General features: G+C 53.3%; 1 protein-coding gene across 4 annotated transcripts in view; it reads right to left on the bottom strand.

Annotated features, from left to right (window-relative positions):
- The window catches only part of ETS1 (ETS proto-oncogene 1, transcription factor), a 193,009-nt gene that overhangs the window by 20,839 nt on the left and 149,557 nt on the right, over positions 1-22,613 (bottom strand). For all 4 annotated transcript variants that reach the window (XM_075329448.1, XM_075329447.1, XM_075329450.1 and 1 more), the window contains 2 exons: positions 1,923-2,042; positions 1,597-1,797 (listed from right to left, as the gene is read on the bottom strand). In XM_075329448.1, the coding sequence (XP_075185563.1) occupies positions 1,597-1,797; positions 1,923-2,042 (321 nt within the window). The remainder of the gene's footprint in view (positions 1-1,596; positions 1,798-1,922; positions 2,043-22,613) is intronic.

Here is a 22,613-nt window from a genome sequence, read left to right on the forward strand (position 1 = left end):
ACATCTTATCCCGCAGGCACACACTCCGCACTGTCCCCACATCTTATCCCGCAGACACACTCCGCACTGTCCCCACATCTTATCCCGCAGGCACACACTCCGCACTGTCCCCACATCTTATCCCGCAGACACACACTCCGCACTGTCCCCACATCTTATCCCGCAGGCACACACTTCGCGCTGTCCCCACATCTTATCCCGCAGGCACACACTCCGCACTGTCCCCACATCTTATCCCGCAGGCACACACACTCCGCACTGTCCCCACATCTTATCCCGCAGGCACACACTCCGCACTGTCCCATCTTATCCCGCAGACACACACTCCGCACTGTCCCCACATCTTATCCCGCAGACACACACTCCGCACTGTCCCCACATCTTATCCAGCACACACACACACACTCCGCACTGTCCCCACATCTTATCCAGCACACACACACACACACTCCGCACTGTCCCCACATCTTATCCAGCACACACACACACTCCGCACTGTCCCCACATCTTATCCAGCACACACACACACTCCGCACTGTCCCCACATCTTATCCCGCAGACACACACTCCGCACTGTCCCCACATCTTATCCCGCAGACACACTCCGCACTGTCCCCACATCTTATCCCGCAGACACACACTCCGCACTGTCCCCACATCTTATCCCGCAGGGCACACACACTCCGCACTGTCCCCACATCTTATCCCGCAGGGCACACACACTCCGCACTGTCCCCACATCTTATCCCGCAGGCACACACTCCGCACTGTCCCCACATCTTATCCCGCAGGCACACACTCCGCACTGTCCCCACATCTTATCCCGCAGGCACACACACTCCGCACTGTCCCCACATCTTATCCCGCAGGGCACACACACTCCGCACTGTCCCCACATCTTATCCCGCAGGGCACACACACTCCGCACTGTCCCCACATCTTATCCCGCAGGCACACACTCCGCACTGTCCCCACATCTTATCCCGCAGGCACACACTCCGCACTGTCCCCACATCTTATCCCGCAGGCACACACTCCGCACTGTCCCCACATCTTATCCCGCAGACACACACTCCGCACTGTCCCCACATCTTATCCCGCAGACACACTCCGCACTGTCCCCACATCTTATCCCGCAGACACACTCCGCACTGTCCCCACATCTTATCCCGCAGGCACACACTCCGCACTGTCCCCACATCTTATCCCGCAGGCACACACTCCGCACTGTCCCCACATCTTATCCCGCAGACACACACTCCGCACTGTCCCCACATCTTATCCCGCAGGCACACACTCCGCACTGTCCCCACATCTTATCCCGCAGGCACACACTTCGCGCTGTCCCCACATCTTATCCCGCAGGCACACACACTCCGCACTGTCCCCACATCTTATCCCGCAGGCACACACTCCGCACTGTCCCATCTTATCCCGCAGACACACACTCCGCACTGTCCCCACATCTTATCCCGCAGACACACACTCCGCACTGTCCCCACATCTTATCCAGCACACACACACTCCGCACTGTCCCCACATCTTATCCCGCAGACACACTCCACCCATGGGCAGAATCTAGGCAGACTACATTACCTTTTTGTAAGATTTCTAGGTGTTCCCATAAGATGTCTCCTACAAAATCTGGTGCCAGTTCCAGGAAACATTCCTTGCCGAGGGCGCACAGCGCAGCTCCGCTCATGCGAAACTTATGAAAGTCTACACCCTTCAAGGTGAATTCGTTCACCGCCCACGACACCCAGTCCCTGACTTGAGCGTCCGTCCATTCTCGAGGATCTGGTGTAGGAACAGAAGGGGTATTATTTATATAGTGCTCTGTATAGGATACTAGGAGTGAGACCCCCAAAGCTGAGGGATCACCCCTATCTATAACACTGTACAGAATTGGCAACAAGTCTTACCGACGGGTATGCCCAGCCGTTGCTGCTCCTTAGTGAAGCCGCTGAAGGTGGCCCGGAGAGCCTGAGACATCATCTCCTTACTGCTGGGGGTGAGTAAGGGCACGTCCGCACAGTCCATATCTGCCAGAGAGACATGGATACATGAAATTCACCCTCCATTCTGCATGAAGCGCTAATGAGATCTTACTCCAGCCCCTGGCGACAAGGCGTCACATACACGAGACCGGCCCCTGGCGACAAGGCGTCACATACACGAGACCGGCCCCTGGCGACAAGGCGTCACATACACGAGACCGGCCCCTGGCGACAAGGCGTCACATACACGAGACCGGCCCCTGGCGACAAGGCGTCACATACACGAGACCGGCCCCTGGCGACAAGGCGTCACGTACACGAGACCGGCCCCTGGCGACAAGGCGTCACATACACGAGACCTTCCCCTGGCGACAAGGAGTCACGTACACGAGACCAGCCCCTGGAGACAAGGCGTCACATACACGAGACCGGCCCCTGGCGACAAGGCGTCACATACACGAGACCGGCCCCTGGCGACAAGGCGTCACATACACGAGACCGGCCCCTGGCGACAAGGCGTCACATACACGAGACCGGCCCCTGGCGACAAGGCGTCACGTACACGAGACCGGCCCCTGGCGACAAGGCGTCACATACACGAGACCGGCCCCTGGCGACAAGGCAACAAGGAGTCACGTACACGAGACCGGCCCCTGGAGACAAGGCGTCACATACACGAGACCGGCCCCTGGCGACAAGGCGTCACATACACGAGACCGGCCCCTGGCGACAAGGCGTCACATACACGAGACCGGCCCCTGGCGACAAGGCGTCACATACACGAGACCTTCCCCTGGCGACAAGGAGTCACGTACACGAGACCAGCCCCTGGAGACAAGGCGTCACGTACACGAGACCGGCCCCTGGCGACAAGGCGTCACATACACGAGACCGGCCCCTGGCGACAAGGCGTCACATACACGAGACCGGCCCCTGGCGACAAGGCGTCACATACACGAGACCGGCCCCTGGCGACAAGGCGTCACGTACACGAGACCGGCCCCTGGCGACAAGGCGTCACATACACGAGACCGGCCCCTGGCGACAAGGCAACAAGGAGTCACGTACACGAGACCGGCCCCTGGAGACAAGGCGTCACATACACGAGACCGGCCCCTGGCGACAAGGCGTCACATACACGAGACCGGCCCCTGGCGACAAGGCGTCACATACACGAGACCGGCCCCTGGCGACAAGGCGTCACATAGACGAGACCGGCCCCTGGCGACAAGGCGTCACATGCACGAGACCGGCCCCTGGCGACAAGGCGTCACATGCACGAGACCGGCCCCTGGCGACAAGGCGTCACATGCACGAGACCGGCCCCTGGCGACAAGGCGTCACATGCACGAGACCGGCCCCTGGCAACAAGGCGTCACATACACGAGACCGGCCCCTGGCAACAAGGCGTCACATACACGAGACCGGCCCCTGGCGACAAGGCGTCACATACACGAGACCGGCCCCTGGCGACAAGGCGTCACATACACGAGACCGGCCCCTGGCGACAAGGCGTCACATACACGAGACCGGCCCCTGGAGACAAGGCGTCACATACACGAGACCGGCCCCTGGCAACAAGGCGTCACATACACGAGACCGGCCCCTGGCGACAAGGCGTCACATACACGAGACCGGCCCCTGGCGACAAGGCAACAAGGAGTCACGTACACGAGACCGGCCCCTGGAGACAAGGCGTCACATACACGAGACCGGCCCCTGGCAACAAGGCGTCACATACACGAGACCGGCCCCTGGCGACAAGGCGTCACATACACGAGACCGGCCCCTGGCAACAAGGCGTCACATACACGAGACCGGCCCCTGGCAACAAGGCGTCACATACACGAGACCGGCCCCTGGCAACAAGGCGTCACATGCACGAGACCGGCCCCTGGCGACAAGGCGTCACATACACGAGACCGGCCCCTGGCGACAAGGCGTCACATGCACGAGACCGGCCCCTGGCAACAAGGCGTCACATACACGAGACCGGCCCCTGGCAACAAGGCGTCACATGCACGAGACCGGCCCCTGGCGACAAGGCGTCACATGCACGAGACCGGCCCCTGGCGACAAGGCGTCACATGCACGAGACCGGCCCCTGGCGACAAGGCGTCACATACACGAGACCGTCCCCTGGCGACAAGGCGTCACATACACGAGACCGGCCCCTGGCAACAAGGCGTCACATACACGAGACCGGCCCCTGGAGACAAGGCGTCACATACACGAGACCGGCCCATGGTGACAAGGAGTCACGTACACGAGACCGGCCCATGGTGACAAGGAGTCACATACACGAGACCGGCCCCTGGCGACAAGGAGTCACGTACACGAGACCGGCCCCTGGCAACAAGGCGTCACGTACACCGGACCACACGGTGAAGTGTCACATACACAGAATAAGCCCTGTAATAGTATTTTTGGATCACAAAGCACCCAGATTAGAACGAGGTGTCTCCTACAAAACAGAATGGACAGAAGAACGAGCGCCTCCCTCACTAATCAGAAGTCTTGTGCAGGAGGTTTTATTTAGAGATTGTATTGAGGCTGCAGAGACGTCTTCCAGGAACCGTCCACTGTGTCAGACCACTCTGCAACCAACATGCTGGATCCAACCAATACAAAATGATTGTACAATCAGCGGTCACTGAAATCCATGACACCTGTAGCGCCAATACAGTCCTTCACATGGACGACCACCCCCATCAGTGCAAATATCATTAGGGCCAATGTCACCTAGAAAATAGACTACAGGTCCATGTTGCTGATGACCTGATTGCCTCAGGCAGCGTTCCCGGGATCTCCTGCGCTCTGGACACTACAAGTCCATGTTGCTGATGACCTGATTGCCTCAGGCATCGTTCCTGGGATCTCCTGCGCTCTGGACACTACAGGTCCATGTTGCTGATGACCTGATTGCCTCAGGCATCGTTCCTGGGATCTCCTGCACTCTGGACACTACAGGTCCATGTTGCTGATGATCTGGTTGCCTCAGGCTTCGTTCCCGGGATCTACTGCGCTCTGGACACTACAGGTCCATGTTGCTGATGATCTGGTTGCCTCAGGCATCGTTCCCGGGATCTACTGCGCTCTGGACACTACAGGTCCATGTTGCTGATGACCTGGTTGCCTCAGGCATCGTTCCCGGGATCTCCTGCGCTCTGGACACTACAGGTCCATGTTGCTGATGATCTGGTTGCCTCAGGCAGCGTTCCTGGGATCTCCTGTGCTCTGGACACTACAGGTCCATGTTGCTGATGATCTGGTTGCCTCAGGCAGCGTTCCCGGGATCTCCTGCGCTCTGGACACTACAGGTCCATGTTGCTGATGATCTGGTTGCCTCAGGCAGCGTTCCCGGGATCTCCTGCGCTCTGGACACTACAGGTCCATGTTGCTGATGATCTGATTGCCTCAGGCAGCGTTCCTGGGATCTACTGCGCTCTGGACACTACAGGTCCATGTTGCTGATGATCTGATTGCCTCAGGCAGCGTTCCTGGGATCTACTGCGCTCTGGACACTACAGGTCCATGTTGCTGATGACCTGGTTGCCTCAGGCATCGTTCCCGGGATCTACTGCGCTCTGGACACTACAGGTCCATGTTGCTGATGACCTGGTTGCCTCAGGCATCGTTCCCGGGATCTCCTGCGCTCTGGACACTACAGGTCCATGTTGCTGATGATCTGATTGCCTCAGGCATCGTTCCCGGGATCTCCTGCGCTCTGGACACTACAGGTCCATGTTGCTGATGACCTGGTTGCCTCAGGCATCGTTCCTGGGATCTCCTGCGCTCTGGACACTACAGGTCCATGTTGCTGATGACCTGGTTGCCTCAGGCATCGTTCCTGGGATCTCCTGCGCTCTGGACACTACAGGTCCATGTTGCTGATGACCTGATTGCCTCAGGCATCGTTCCTGGGATCTCCTGCGCTCTGGACACTACAGGTCCATGTTGCTGATGACCTGGTTGCCTCAGGCATCGTTCCCGGGATCTACTGCGCTCTGGACACTACAGGTCCATGTTGCTGATGATCTGGTTGCCTCAGGCTTCGTTCCCGGGATCTACTGCACTCTGGACACTACAGGTCCATGTTGCTGATGATCTGGTTGCCTCAGGCATCGTTCCCGGGATCTACTGCGCTCTGGACACTACAGGTCCATGTTGCTGATGTCCTGGTTGCCTCAGGCATCGTTCCCGGGATCTACTGCGCTCTGGACACTACAGGTCCATGTTGCTGATGATCTGGTTGCCTCAGGCAGCGTTCCCGGGATCTCCTGTGCTCTGGACACTACAGGTCCATGTTGCTGATGATCTGGTTGCCTCAGGCAGCGTTCCCGGGATCTCCTGTGCTCTGGACACTACAGGTCCATGTTGCTGATGATCTGGTTGCCTCAGGCAGCGTTCCCGGGATCTCCTGCGCTCTGGACACTACAGGTCCATGTTGCTGATGATCTGATTGCCTCAGGCAGCGTTCCTGGGATCTCCTGCGCTCTGGACACTACAGGTCCATGTTGCTGATGATCTGGTTGCCTCAGGCATCGTTCCCGGGATCTCCTGCGCTCTGGACACTACAGGTCCATGTTGCTGATGACCTGGTTGCCTCAGGCATCGTTCCCGGGATCTACTGCGCTCTGGACACTACAGGTCCATGTTGCTGATGACCTGGTTGCCTCAGGCATCGTTCCCGGGATCTCCTGCGCTCTGGACACTACAGGTCCATGTTGCTGATGACCTGGTTGCCTCAGGCATCGTTCCTGGGATCTCCTGCGCTCTGGACACTACAGGTCCATGTTGCTGATGACCTGATTGCCTCAGGCATCGTTCCTGGGATCTCCTGCGCTCTGGACACTACAGGTCCATGTTGCTGATGCTCAGGCATCGTTCCCGGGATCTACTGCGCTCTGGACACTACAGGTCCATGTTGCTGATGATCTGGTTGCCTCAGGCTTCGTTCCCGGGATCTACTGCGCTCTGGACACTACAGGTCCATGTTGCTGATGACCTGATTGCCTCAGGCATCGTTCCCGGGATCTCCTGCGCTCTGGACACTACAGGTCCATGTTGCTGATGTCCTGGTTGCCTCAGGCAGCGTTCCCGGGATCTCCTGTGCTCTGGACACTACAGGTCCATGTTGCTGATGATCTGGTTGCCTCAGGCAGCGTTCCCGGGATCTCCTGTGCTCTGGACACTACAGGTCCATGTTGCTGATGATCTGGTTGCCTCAGGCAGCGTTCCCGGGATCTCCTGCGCTCTGGACACTACAGGTCCATGTTGCTGATGATCTGGTTGCCTCAGGCATCGTTCCCGGGATCTCCTGCGCTCTGGACACTACAGGTCCATGTTGCTGATGACCTGATTGCCTCAGGCAGCGTTCCCGGGATCTCCTGCGCTCTGGACACTACAGGTCCATGTTGCTGATGACCTGATTGCCTCAGGCAGCGTTCCCGGGATCTCCTGCGCTCTGGACACTACAGGTCCATGTTGCTGATGATCTGGTTGCCTCAGGCAGCGTTCCCGGGATCTCCTGCGCTCTGGACACTACAGGTCCATGTTGCTGATGACCTGGTTGCCTCAGGCATCGTTCCCGGGATCTCCTGTGCTCTGGACACTACAGGTCCATGTTGCTGATGATCTGGTTGCCTCAGGCATCATTCCCGGGATCTCCTGCGCTCTGGACACTATAGGTCCATGTTGCTGATGACCTGATTGCCTCAGGCAGCGTTCCCGGGATCTCCTGCGCTCTGGACACTATAGGTCCATGTTGCTGATGACCTGATTGCCTCAGGCATCGTTCCCGGGATCTCCTGCGCTCTGGACACTACAGGTCCATGTTGCTGATGACCTGGTTGCCTCAGGCATCGTTCCCGGGATCTCCTGCGCTCTGGACACTACAGGTCCATGTTGCTGATGTCCTGGTTGCCTCAGGCAGCGTTCCCGGGATCTCCTGCGCTCTGGACACTACAGGTCCATGTTGCTGATGACCTGGTTGCCTCAGGCATCGTTCCCGGGATCTCCTGCGCTCTGGACACTACAGGTCCATGTTGCTGATGACCTGATTGCCTCAGGCAGCGTTCCCGGGATCTCCTGCGTTCTGGACACTATAGGTCCATGTTGCTGATGATCTGATTGCCTCAGGCAGCGTTCCTGGGATCTCCTGCGCTCTGGACACTATAGGTCCATGTTGCTGATGATCTGATTGCCTCAGGCAGCGTTCCCGGGATCTCCTGCGCTCTGGACACTACAGGTCCATGTTGCTGATGATCTGATTGCCTCAGGCAGCGTTCCCGGGATCTCCTGCGCTCTGGACACTATAGGTCCATGTTGCTGATGATCTGATTGCCTCAGGCAGCGTTCCCGGGATCTCCTGCGCTCTGGACACTATAGGTCCATGTTGCTGATGATCTGGTTGCCTCAGGCATCATTCCCGGGATCTCCTGCGCTCTGGACACTATAGGTCCATGTTGCTGATGACCTGATTGCCTCAGGCAGCGTTCCCGGGATCTCCTGCGTTCTGGACACTATAGGTCCATGTTGCTGATGATCTGATTGCCTCAGGCAGCGTTCCCGGATCTTCTGTCCTCTGGACACTACAGGTCCATGTTGCTGATGATCTGATTGCCTCAGGCATCGTTCCCGGATCTTCTGTCCTCTGGACAGTCTATTCCCAGGTCTCATCGCTGAACTCCGTGACTCCACTGTATGGTGCCTCCGGAGCATATCTGAGGTGTCATGGACTTGGCCCCACAAGCTGCTCCAGGAATGTCCCTTTGTCCTTAAGTAACCCTTAGACTAACTATGCTTTGATGCAAAAGTGGCTGCACCCCTCAAAAACCTGTAGGAGAGATGTGGGCTCCTAATAGACACATTGTAGCAGCAGCATGAGGCCCGGGGGCGTCCGGGGGTGTGAGCCCACCAAGGAGACACTTTCCCCCAAGCAGATATTGGGTGATTGTCTCCACAATCCCTTCACTTTCCTATAACTATTCCGAATGGCTGTGGAGACCGGACCTCGCCCTCATCCTTGACAGGCGGCAGAAAGGCCACAGTCACCAATGACCGTGGGGACCAACACTGCGCCTCCTGGTGGCCGATGCTGTGATAAACGTCAGCACGTGGTTTTCAGTAATGCGTGAAGATAAAATACATTTATAATGTAATAATGTCCACCAGGGCCATATAACACCTTGTGGCTCCTCCGATATTGTACCTAGGGGCCCAGATTGCTGCATTACATACCGTATTATCTTCTACTCCCTCCATGACTGGGCATAATGAAAAAAGTTCTGCAACTTTCTACTCGACTTCCTCACTATTTTCACGTTCTCTGCTTGCAGTCAGTGAATAGAAGAGTCAATATACAACTGTAAAGGCCCTGTCACACATGGAGATGAATCTGCGGCAGATCTGTGGTTGCAGTTTGTGGCTGTGTACAAATGGAACAATATGTAAATGATTTCACTGCAACCACAGATCTGCCAAAGATGTATCTCTGTGTGTGACGGGGCCTTTACATAAGAAAGGCAACTGGCACACTGTAACAAACCCTGCACCTGTGTCTGCTTTACTAGTTCTCTAAGGCTATGTGCCCTTACGGGAGCTTGCATCTGCGGATTTTGCCGTGGAAAACCTGCGGATTTTTCTTTATTTTCCAGATAAATCCGCAGGTTTTAGCATGTACAGTCACTCCCCATGTTATCCTATGGGACATGGGGAGTGCTGTGTCCACGCTGCGGAAAGTGCGGCTGCGGAACATGCTGCAGATGTAGGCATCCGCAGGTATAAATCGCATGAACGTCCGCATGTTTCCCGCAGCTATTCCGCTAAAAATAGCTGCGGACGCCGGCTTGCAGCTGCGGGAAACATGCGCTCGTACCTGCGGATACATCCGCAGGTACGAGCGCCCGTGGGCACATAGCCTAATACTTGACTAAGGCTCTGCAGACACCACTGCCGAGGAGCTGAAATCCTCCGCTATCGGGATCATCACTGGTGAGGAGCTGAAATCCTCCACTATCGGGATCATCACTGCCAAGGAGCTGAAATCCTCCACTATCGGGATCATCACTGCCGAGGAGCTGAAATCCTCCACTATCGGGATCATCACTGGTGAGGAGCTGAAATCCTCCACTATCGGGATCATCACTGCCAAGGAGCTGAAATCCTCCACTATCGGGATCATCACTGCCGAGGAGCTGAAATCCTCCGCTATCGGGATCATCACTGCCGAGGAGCTGAAATCCTCCGCTATCGGGATCATCACTGCCGAGGAGCTGAAATCCTCCACTATCGGGATCATCACTGCCGAGGAGCTGAAATCCTCCACTATCGGGATCATCACTGCCGAGGAGATGAAATCCTCCGCTATGCATTATACTGGCGCCAGTGAGCGCTCCCACCACTGGGTCATTAGAGAGGGTCCTGATCATCACCGATTGTGGCTTTTCCTTATGCCGCTCTGTGAACACGAGTCCCCGTCTCATATTCCAGGCTGGGCGCTGCTGGTGGGCTCCCTCACAAAGCTTGCATGGGATTACAGGGGATTATCACCGTGGTCCGGGGTTCACATAAAGAGACTGACACTTGATGCTGGATAAAAGGAAGCACTTCACATTACACAATGCATGAGACACTGTCACCCCCGGCACATGTGCACGTCTCGGTCTAATCCGCCCCTCCACCGAGGCTGGACACCGCCTCCTACACCATTAGGCTATGTGCACATGCTGCGTTTTTTTTCGTTTTTTTTTTCTTTTGTCAATTCTATTTGCGTTTTTCAGCCATTGCATACATTGGACAAAAACGCAGCAAAACAAAACCGCATGCGGTTTTTTATGCGTTTTTCCTGTGGGTGTGCTTTTTTGGGGCCAAAACCACTATCTTTGTGGTCAGAAAAAAACGCAGCGTGTGCACATAGCCTTAGGCTTAATATGGAGCACTGACGTTACCAGTGAGCAGCGCCGATATCAGCAAATGCTGGACACAGGTCAATCTAATGGCATCGCTCTGGACACTACACTATGGCCGCTGATCTGACAAGATGCCCTCGTACACAGGGCTGTGCCAAACCTCCCACTCAGACTCTGCAATTTCCCTTACACCGACTCCACGACTGCGACTCCCACATATATTGCTTATATTTAAGTGACAAATGTATTGTACAATGTGAACAGCAGACATTTAATCATTTTTATGATACAATCAAGATATTTAGATAGAACATAAAATATATTTATTGGAATACAACTTAACACAAAAAACTGTAATAAATTATATTATAATATATATATATATATATATATATATATATATATATATATATATATATATATATATATATATATATATATATATATATATATACACACATATACACACACACACACACACACAAAGTGTTCGAAATTATTATGCAAAAAATACTTTCATATTTTCCTAAATTATCTTTCTGAATTGCAGTCTGTTATTTTCCAGTCTCTACTATTGGAGTATAATTGAAATGTGTTTGATCACTGCCTATGAAAACAGTATATTTTTAAATTTTTTAAATATAATAAACACTCAAAATGCACTTAAAATGCATATTCCAGATTATTATGCACAGCAGTTTTCAACCTTTTTATTTTGAAAAACAAAATGGTGAATTGCGACATTCTCAGCATTATCAGCTTATTACAAAATGAAATCAAACCGTTTTCAAGTCAAAACTTAATTCTAGGCGATGTTACATTTGCACATAGGACCCCTTCGAAAGAAGCTTCTGAACTCTCTCGTCCATTGAATTTGTCAGTTTTTGGATGGTTTGTGCTTCAATTGTTTTGCATGTGGACAGAATACCCTCCCAGAGCTGTTGCTTAGATGTGAACTGCCTCCCGCCATCATAGACACTCCTTTTGATGATGCTCCAGAGGTTCTCAATGGGGTTGAGGTCAGGGGAAGATGGTGGCCACACCATAAGTTTGTCCTCTTTTATGCCCATAGCAGCCAAAGATGCAGATGTGTTATTTGCAGCATGAGACGGTCCATTATCATGCATGAAAATGATCTTGCTGCGGATGCACGGTTCTTCCTCTTGAACCATGGCAGGACAAGTGCTGTTTTAGAAACTCCACATAGATTATGGAGTTCATCTTTACCCCTTCAGGGATCCTAAAGGGGCCGACAATCTCTCTCCCCATGATTCCAGCCCAAAACATTACTCCACCTCCTCCTTGTTGGCGCCATAGCCATGTTTTCATGGGGTGTCCATCAACTAGCCATCCTCCGCTCCATCCATCTGGACCATTGAGCGTTGCACGGCACTCATCGGTGAACAAAACAGTTTGGAAGTCAGTCTTCATGTATGGTTTGGCCACTGGAGCCGTTTCTGCTTGTGTGCAGTGGATAGAGGTGGCGACAGGATGGCTTACGCACAGCTGCAAACCTCTGAAGGACCCTGCATCTTGTTGTTCGGGGGACGTTGGAGGCACCAGCAGCTTCACTTGTCTGCTGCTATGACAAGGCATTTTAGCAGCTGCTCTTTTAACCTGACGCAATTGCTTGTTGGAAAGAGTCCTCAGTTTCTCCTTATCAGCACGCACACGCGTGTGCTGTGAATCCGCTACATACTTCTTGATTGTGTGATGATCACGATGAAGTGTCTTGGCAATTTTGATTGTAGTCGTGCCTTCACCTAAATAATCCACAATTTGTTGCTTCTCAGCAGCCGACACATCCTTTATATTTCCCATTTTGGCAAAAAATGTAGGCTGCTTAATAATGTGGAACAGCCTTCTTCAGTATCTTGCCTTTATTTGGACGCACCTAACGCCAAACTAATGTGCACAGGTCTCTGCAATTACTGTCAGTGATATAAAGAGCCCTGACACCATCACCAGCAATGATATAAAGTGATATAAAGAGCCCGGACACCATCACCAGCAATGATATAAAGTGATATAGAGAGCCCTGACACCATCACCAGCAATGATATAAAGTGATATAAAGAGCCCTGACACCATCACCAGCAATGATATAAAGTGATATAAAGAGCCCGGACATCATCACCAGCAATGATATAAAGTGATATAAAGAGCCCTGACACCATCACCAGCAATGAGTATAAATGACAAACAAAAAATGTCTGACCTTATCACTCCTAAACTTTTTGCATAATAATTTGGAACACAGTGTATATACACACTGTACATATACATAGTGTAACACTATGTACAGTCAGGGCCAGAAATATTTGGACAGTGACACAAGTTTTGTTATTTTAGCTGTTTACAAAAACATGTTCAGAAATACAATTCTATATATAATATGGGCTGAAAGTGCACACTCCCAGCTGCAATATGAGAGTTTTCACATCCAAATCGGAGAAAGGGTTTAGGAATCATAGCTCTGTAATGCATAGCCTCCTCTTTTTCAAGGGACCAAACGTAATTGGACAAGGGACTCTAAGGGCTGCAATTAACTCTGAAGGCGTCTCCCTCGTTAACCTGTAATCAATGAAGTAGTTAAAAGGTCTGGGGTTGATTACAGGTGTGTGGTTTTGCATTTGGAAGCTGTTGCTGTGACCAGACAACATGCGGTCTAAGGAACTCTCAATTGAGGTGAAGCAGAACATCCTGAGGCTGAAAAAAAAGAAAAAATCCATCAGAGAGATAGCAGACATGCTTGGAGTAGCAAAATCAACAGTCGGGTACATTCTGAGAAAAAAGGAATTGACTGGTGAGCTTGGGAACTCAAAAAGGCCTGGGCGTCCACGGATGACAACAGTGGTGGATGATCGCCGCATACTTTCTTTGGTGAAGAAGAACCCGTTCACAACATCAACTGAAGTCCAGAACACTCTCAGTGAAGTAGGTGTATCTGTCTCTAAGTCAACAGTAAAGAGAAGACTCCATGAAAGTAAATACAAAGGGTTCACATCTAGATGCAAACCATTCATCAATTCCAAAAATAGACAGGCCAGAGTTACATTTGCTGAAAAACACCTCATGAAGCCAGCTCAGTTCTGGAAAAGTATTCTATGGACAGATGAGACCAAGATCAACCTGTACCAGAATGATGGGAAGAAAAAAGTGTGGAGAAGAAAGGGAACGGCACATGATCCAAGGCACACCACATCCTCTGTAAAACATGGTGGAGGCAACGTGATGGCATGGGCATGCATGGCTTTCAATGGCACTGGGTCACTTGTGTTTATTGATGACATAACAGCAGACAAGAGTAGCCGGATGAATTCTGAAGTGTACCGGGATATACTTTCAGCCCAGATTCAGCCAAATGCCGCAAAGTTGATCGGACGGCACTTCATAGTACAGATGGACAATGACCTCAAGCATACAGCCAAAGCTACCCAGGAGTTCATGAGTGCAAAAAAGTGGAACCTTCTGCAATGGCCAAGTCAATCACCAGATCTTAACCCAATTGAGCATGCATTTCACTTGCTCAAATCCAGACTTAAGACGGAAAGACCCACAAACAAGCAAGACCTGAAGGCTGCGGCTGTAAAGGCCTGGCAAAGTATTAAGAAGGAGGAAACCCAGCGTTTGGTGATGTCCATGGGTTCCAGACTTAAGGCAGTGATTGCCTCCAAAGGATTCGCAACAAAATATTGAAAATAAAAATATTTTGTTTGGGTTTGGTTTATTTGTCCAATTACTTTTGAGCTCCTAAAATGTGGAGTGTTTGTAAAGAAATGTGACAATTCCTACAATTTCTATCAGATATTTTTGTTCAAACCTTCAAATTAAACGTTACAATCTGCACTTGAATTCTGTTGTAGAGGTTTCATTTCAAATCCAATGTGGTGGCATGCAGAGCCCAACTCGCCAAAATTGTGTCACTGTCCAAATATTTCTGGACCTAACTGTAAGTGGCAAAAAACAGTTTTCAACAAAAATATACTACATAACATTTGTGCAGTCTATGAATTTAATTGTTGTAAGAAATAGAATTGCCTCTGTGACGACATGGACTCTCATGGGTTAAAGTTTCTTAAAATTCAGCCAGACAGCATGATAGATTGTCTATAGACGGGGGAGATGTCCCTCATTGTTTTTACAAGACTCTTGTTGACTCAATATAATTGTGTTGGCCACTGAAAGCCAGACGTATTGTTCTCCAGACTTTTCCAGTAACCATTGAATTGTAGTTGTGTATTGCTAATGTGATTACCTTAGTAGCCATTGTTGAGTCTGTGACTTGCAGACTCCATGTAGATATCTTCAGTCTTTCTGTAGACATCATTTGGATGAACATTGTCCATGCAGCTTGAGATTCATCCAATGGGAGAGGCGATCTTGTCCAACCAATCGATGAGGACGCAGTGTATCCAAGTGGAAGGCTGTGGCTATAAAAGGGTTTTCTTTAAGCCACCAGGTTGTTGTTGATGGATGCTGATGGATCCAGTCTAAGCTCTTTGGAGCTGACTAGAGGATCAGGATATCTTATGGCTTCAATCTAGGGACTCCGGTTTCGGTTGGAGACCATATCCACAGCCTAGGGATTTCGACTCCGGCTGCCAGGATTGTAACATCATACAGGACTACCTAAGGAGGACACTCAGGTTGGGACAGTTCAGTCACCTGGAACAGACTTTGCAGACCTCAGCCAGCTTCCTAAATCTGGCATTATTCCTTTCTCGGTGGGTGCCCGCCAAAAGCGGGGTACTGCTGGATTGGAGTAAGCGGCCCTGGAACCTCTGAGGCAAGGACATTCTAAATCCCTGGTGAGCCAGCGGAAGGGTGAGACTCTGTTGCCTGTTACATTTGTGTGTTTTGCTGGTTATGTGTTATGTGCCGTTAATTGTTTGGGGATCCAATAAAGTCTAATTATTGTGGTTCCCTCACCCTGTGTTGTCTGAGTAGTGTTACGCCCACGGTTAAGGAGGCCGGCGTTCAGTTGGGATGAGCCCTGAGCCACGCTGTCTTTCTAAAGGCGGCGGGTTTTAGTGGATGAGAGCACCCACTGAGCCCCGTGTCTCCACAGCCTCCATCAGATCCTCCTTCGCAGATGACCTCAAATCTGACCTAAGGCTGGAGAACAACCTCCCTACAGTAACTGGGGCTGGAGGCAAAGCCGTAACCACACGGGAACATCTCTAACAATCTCCGGGTATAAAGGAATTGCCTCATGCACAGTCACTTTTGATGAACAGTTGAATTTTTCTATTTCTTTGAGAGCAAGTGAAAAATTATACTGAAATCTGGTCAATCTGCCGCTATAGGCGACGCGGTGACATCTGGCCAATCTGCCGCTATAGGCGACGCGGTGACATCTGGCCAATCTGCCGCTATAGGCGACGCGGTGACATCTGGCCAATCTGCCGCTATAGGCGACGCGGTGACATCTGGCCAATCTGCCGCTATAGGAGACGCGGTGACATCTGGCCAATCTGCCGCTATAGGAGACGCGGTGACATCTGGCCAATCTGCCGCTATAGGAGACGCGGTGACATCTGGCCAATCTGCCGCTATAGGAGACGCGGTGACATCTGGCCAATCTGCCGCTATAGGAGACGCGGTGACATCTGGCCAATCTGCCGCTATAGGAGACGCGGTGACATCTGGCCAATCTGCCGCTATAGGAGACGCGGTGACATCTGGCCAATCTGCCGCTATAGGAGACGCGGTGACATCTGGCCAATCTGCCGCTATAGGAGACGCAGTGACATCTGGCCAATCTGCCGCTATAGGAGACGCAGTGACATCTGGCCAATCTGCCGCTATAGGAGACGCAGTGACATCTGGCCAATCTGCCGCTATAGGAGACGCAGTGACATCTGGCCAATCTGCCGCTATAGGAGACGCGGTGACATCTGGCCAATCTGCCACTATAGGAGACGCGGTGACATCTGGCCAATCTGCCGCTATAGGAGACGCAGTGACATCTGGCCAATCTGCCGCTATAGGAGACGCAGTGACATCTGGCCAATCTGCCGCTATAGGAGACGCAGTGACATCTGGCCAATCTGCCGCTATAGGAGACGCGGTGACATCTGGCCAATCTGCCACTATAGGAGACGCGGTGACATCTGGCCAATCTGCCGCTATAGGAGACGCGGTGACATCTGGCCAATCTGCCACTATAGGAGACGCAGTGACATCTTTTTCCTTGTGGCAACGCTTTGCTGCTCCATGTCATCCAAATACTTGTCAAAGCCAGAGAATGAGCAGTCAGTTTGTGGCGTTTTTCTAATCTGCTTTTGCTATTGATCATTATATATCTATGAGCTCAGAAACCTTTCAGGTGATGCGGTTTCTTAAAGCTGATCTGCTTTTGCAGCTGAAAAACGTATCCTTAAAAAACGCAGCAAAACCGCTGTGTGTGAATGCAGCCTTAGATCATGAATAGAACAGACATTTATAGGACATTTCATAACTTTCCCAAATGCCTGTGAAAAAATATTCAGCCCATTCTGCACTGACCGCTGGACCCAATGTATTAGAGATTTTAGGAGTCGGTCTATTTCATACAGACTCCACAGCGCTGCTCGTACAGACGAGACCTCTCCGGGGGCTAAAGCTCGGCTTACGCTGCATGGTGCCGGTTACACGGCTACCGTCCAGCATGTCGGCACGCTGGCAGTCGTGGAGTTGCAGCGCTGGTCTACAATGCCTGCCTCAGTGCGCACTGGCGGCCATTGTTCTCAGCGGCACAAGCTTGCACAGGACGGAGCGCTGCCGAGAACGATGATCTTTTGTGCAAACCAAAAGCTGATTTGACATGACAAACAAGCATCTCATCGGGTGATCGGCCGCCTGTTCACACACTGCGATTATCGTGACGTGAGCGTTCCCAATAACGGGGTCAGTGCACCCGAAATCAGAGAAATCTCACACAAAAGCAATAGCCATCAGGGGCGCCAGGAGACCCCCATACACATTGGGCTGGTCCCGCTGACATCCTGAGCTCTCGTGTGTCCAGAATAAGCTGCGGTAGGTGGGAGACGGCTGCTCTGCTCTTTTGTAAGAATAGATTCTGGGGTCTCATTTGAGCTTCAGGCCTCCGGTGGGGTGGGTCTTCGTCGCGGACGCGATTTTGGGCACTAAGCTGTAATTCGCGTCTTGTAAGTGAATACACGTAATCTCCATATCTGCACATTTTGCGCACGTCTCTGTGTTTCGCTTTTTGCTTCGTGCAGCAGGATGAAGCTAATAATTCCATTTCATGAGTAGTGTTTGGGCCCCGAGGTCCAGAGTGAGGACCGGGTCTGCGCCTGCGCATTTGGAGCCGCAGCACGCCGCCCTCTGATGGAGTCATACTGGTGTAATGTGAGACCACCAGCTTGTCGTCACTGCGTGCATGGGAGCGCAGTCACTCAGCCAGATTGCCTGGACTTCCCAAATTTCCCACACTTAACCTCCTCCCAGCCGGCGGTCCTCACGCACAGCACATGACATTACACCCTCCTGATGTGGGAACCAGACTGGAAAGATGCTCTGCAGCCGAGAGAGGGTTAAAGGCCCCGCTCTCACATCAGGCAGATTGCAGCACCCACTGGTTCCATCCCAAGGACACATTCTCACCCCCCAGCGGTGCCCCCTTTCATATGGAAGTCATTTCGGTTATAAGAGCGGCCCCCTTACAGGAATTTCTTCTCACAGTCTGGTTGTGCTGCTCCCTCAGGGAATCGGGGGGAATCTTCTCACCCCCCAGATAGGGGATGAACGTCTCGCTCTGTCAGGACGCCATTATCTCAGCATCCCGTCACCCCCTAGATGTGGGGGCTCAGCGTATCCCCAAGTCCTCAGGGAAGGGCAGCATCTGATGTTTGGGCCTTGGTAATGGCAGAAGACAGTCGCCCCCAAATATGAGCTCTGCAGAGAACTGAAGAGTCCGGGCCTCCCTGCTACATGGAGAAATGCTGCGACTGGATGGGTCAGAGGTGGACGAGCCGCCATACTGCATCTCCCCGAGAGCCGGCACACAACGGGCTCCACCCGGGCCGGCACCGCGAGATCGCCTCTACACATACATCAGCGGCTCTAAGGACGGGGCAACAGATAAAGCTACTTTCACACATCAGTTTTTTGGCATCAGGCACAATCCGGCGCTAATACAAATCAATGGAGATAAAACGGATTCGGTGCCGCATCCGTTTTTTTTTCCGGATTGTGCCTGATGGAAAAAAACTGATGTGTGAAAGTAGCCTTAGTCGGAGAATATGTAGGGGACGGCTCTGACCGCAGGGTGCACAGATCTGCCATAACTGCACGGCTGGCAGCGCATGTGAACACTGCCGTGTCCAAGACAGAAGAGGCAACAAAAACACCACCGAGCTGCATACCAAACATCTACACAACCTCAAGTATGAGGAGTCAATCATTCATAGCGGGTATGAAGACGACACCCCTGCAACAATCCTCTGCTCCATGGACGTGACCCGGCCTGAGCTGCAGTACCACACACAACCTGAGGAGGGCGTGTTCTGCTATAGCAGAAAGGCTCCATGTTTGTCTGATCTTGAACAAACCCTTTAAGGATAATAGATCATTCAGGATGTTACATTTTACCAAAATGTTTCCAATATGTTACAAATACACCACAAATAACTGTAACCCCCAATGTTTTATAATGCAGACCCCAGGTGACAGCATCAGTGCTCCCATCCCAAAACTATAACATCAGGGGTCCGGCAGTCCCTCCTAGTGGTGAGCTACTATTGGTGTGGTGGCAGAACACTGGTGGCCCACTTCTCACGGAGGATGATGATGGTGGTAGTGATGATGATGGTGGTAGTGATGATGATGGTGGTAGTGGTAGTGATGATGGTGGTGCAGAGAACATCTGTCAGTGACAGAGATGACAGACACAAAGCTGCTGACACGAGGTGTGAAACCGCTGCTCCCTCACCCTCAGTGCAGGGCCGGGGACCGAGTCTCAGCCCAATAACCCCAATTACACACCCACACAGCCTGAGCCCTTCACGCTGGATGAGTGCACTTTATAGCACTGAGTAAAAGAGATCAAGCAGATTTCGGGGAAGAGACAAAGCACAAGGTTTAAGACCCTGCATCAAGCCTTAGTCATGTCACCTACAAGAGTCACTTAGGGGAATACAGCAAATTAGTACAAGGTGGCGGCCAGATCACGGACTCTTCTATAGCGGGTGCAAATACCTACTGGGGTGGCTTCAAACTAATTACACCCCATATAGACTGCTGCCCACAAAGAAAACATCCAGGGGGCATTCTGACATGGGCCGAGCGGGCGTGCACCCAGCATCCCCGCACCCAGCAGGCCCGCACCCAGCAGCCCAGCAGGCCCGCACCCAGCAGCCCAGCAGGCCCGCACCCAGCAGCCCAGCAGGCCCGCACCCAGCAGCCCAACAGGCCCGCACCCAGCAGCCCAACAGGCCCGCACCCAGCAGCCCAACAGGCCCGCACCCAGCAGCCCAGCAGGCCCGCACCCAGCAGCCCAGCAGGCCCGCACCCAGCAGCCCAGCAGGCCCGCACCCAGCAGCCCAACAGGCCCGCACCCAGCAGCCCAACAGGCCCGCACCCAGCAGCCCAACAGGCCCGCACCCAGCAGCCCAACAGGCCCGCACCCAGCAGCCCAGCAGGCCCGCACCCAGCAGCCCAGCAGGCCCGCACCCAGCAGCCCAGCAGGCCCGCACCCAGCAGCCCAGCAGGCCCGCACCCAGCAGCCCAGCAGGCCCGCACCCAGCAGCCCAGCAGGCCCGCACCCAGCAGCCCAGCAGGCCCGCACCCAGCAGCCCAGCAGGCCAGCACCCAGCAGCCCAGCAGGCCAGCACCCAGCAGCCCAGCACCCAGCAGCCCAGCAGGCCAGCACCCAGCAGGCCAGCAGGCCCGCACCCAGCAGCCCAGCAGGCCCGCACCCAGCAGCCCAGCAGGCCCGCACCCAGCAGCCCAGCAGGCCCGCACCCAGCAGGCCCGCACCCAGCAGGCCCGCACCCAGCAGGCCCGCACCCAGCAGGCCCGCACCCAGCAGGCCCGCACCCAGCAGGCCCGCACCCAGCAGGCCCGCACCCAGCAGGCCCGCACCCAGCAGGCCCGCACCCAGCAGGCCCGCACCCAGCAGGCCCGCACCCAGCAGGCCCGCACCCCCGCAACCAGCAGCCCAGCAGCCGAGCACAGCACGTGAGCAGAGATCACTGTCCTAACCCCCGTGAGATGTGGGGAGATGGTTGCACAATCCCTGTACTGATGGGAAGATAATGATGATGTTGTCAGATTCCAAGATTCCTGAGGAGAAATCTGCCCAGTGTGTCCCAGTCACCAGCAGCTCCAGGCCACACATCAGTATATGGGGGAGGGGGCGGATACACGTAAATATAACATGAGAAGCACAAATAAATGAGGACTTACAGGTCAATCCCTACATCATCCCTAGTACTGTCCCACAATGGGAGAATTACAATTCATACATCATCCATAATGGACACTGATGCCCGGTGGGGGCGCTCTCGGGGCAGTGAGGGGTTAATGATGCCCGGTGGGGGCGCTCTCGGGGCAGTGAGGGGTTAATGATGCCCGGTGTGGGCGCTCTCGGGGCAGTGAGGGGTTACCGATGCCCGGTGGGGGCACTCTCTGGGCAGTGAGGGGTTACCGATGCCCAGAGGGGGCGCTCTCGGGGCAGTGAGGGGTTACAGATGCCCGGTGGGGGCACTCTCTGGGCAGTGAGGGGTTACCGATGCCCAGAGGGGGCGCTCTCGGGGCAGTGAGGGGTTACCGATGCCCAGAGGGGGCGCTCTCGGGGCAGTGAGGGGTTACATTTTCTGCCTATCCACAGCCCACTCCTCACATTGGCTCTGCATTCTTTTTCTCATGAAAAAATCCTTCCTCAAGACATAAGAGCCTCCATCATCTGGATAATGTGAGGATGAAGCTGCATGAACAGGACCAAAACTCAGATGGTCAAATCTACTGTGACTATGGGATGTGCATAGAATATGGGGGAGGGGAGTCCTTATCTGGGGCTCAATCTGACTTGTAATGAGGACAAAGAGAAGCCCTGAGCCCTGTCATCAGCTCTTATCTGCCCCAGAAGGGCAAAGCCCTGACTGCTGATTGCCTTCACCTCCCAGCCCCCGCCACTTCAACACAACTCAGATAATGCCTAAAACGTCTGACATCTGTGAAAGCCATAGAAATGACAGGAGCGAAAACACAAACAATGCGAGAGGACCCCATAATGTACAGACACCTGCAGGTACCGGTATCAGGGCTGCAAAACACAAAGGCCGCTGATCAGTACAGCACCCCTCACTACAGCGCCAGGACCCCCGCCCTACAGCGCCAGGACCCCGGACCCCCGCCCTACAGCGCCAGGACCCCCGCCCTACAGCGCCAGGACCCCCGCCCTACAGCGCCAGGACCCCCGCCCTACAGCGCCAGGACCCCCGCATTACAGCGCCAGGACCCCCGCATTACAGCGCCAGGACCCCCGCATTACAGCGCCAGGACCCCCGCATTACAGCGCCAGGACCCCCGCATTACAGCGCCAGGACCCCCGCATTACTGCAAAACCTCACAAAAAATGAAGCTGAATGTGAAAAAGCCACAGCAGCTGCAGGACGGCCAACAGGAAGAGTCTGTATATAAGAGGTGCTGCAGCAGCCGTAGTTTCTGTCCAGCAGAATCCAGGGTCTTGGGTTTC

This window comes from Anomaloglossus baeobatrachus, chromosome 11, assembly GCF_048569485.1.
Source record: "Anomaloglossus baeobatrachus isolate aAnoBae1 chromosome 11, aAnoBae1.hap1, whole genome shotgun sequence".
Taxonomy (NCBI): Eukaryota; Metazoa; Chordata; class Amphibia; order Anura; family Aromobatidae; genus Anomaloglossus; species Anomaloglossus baeobatrachus.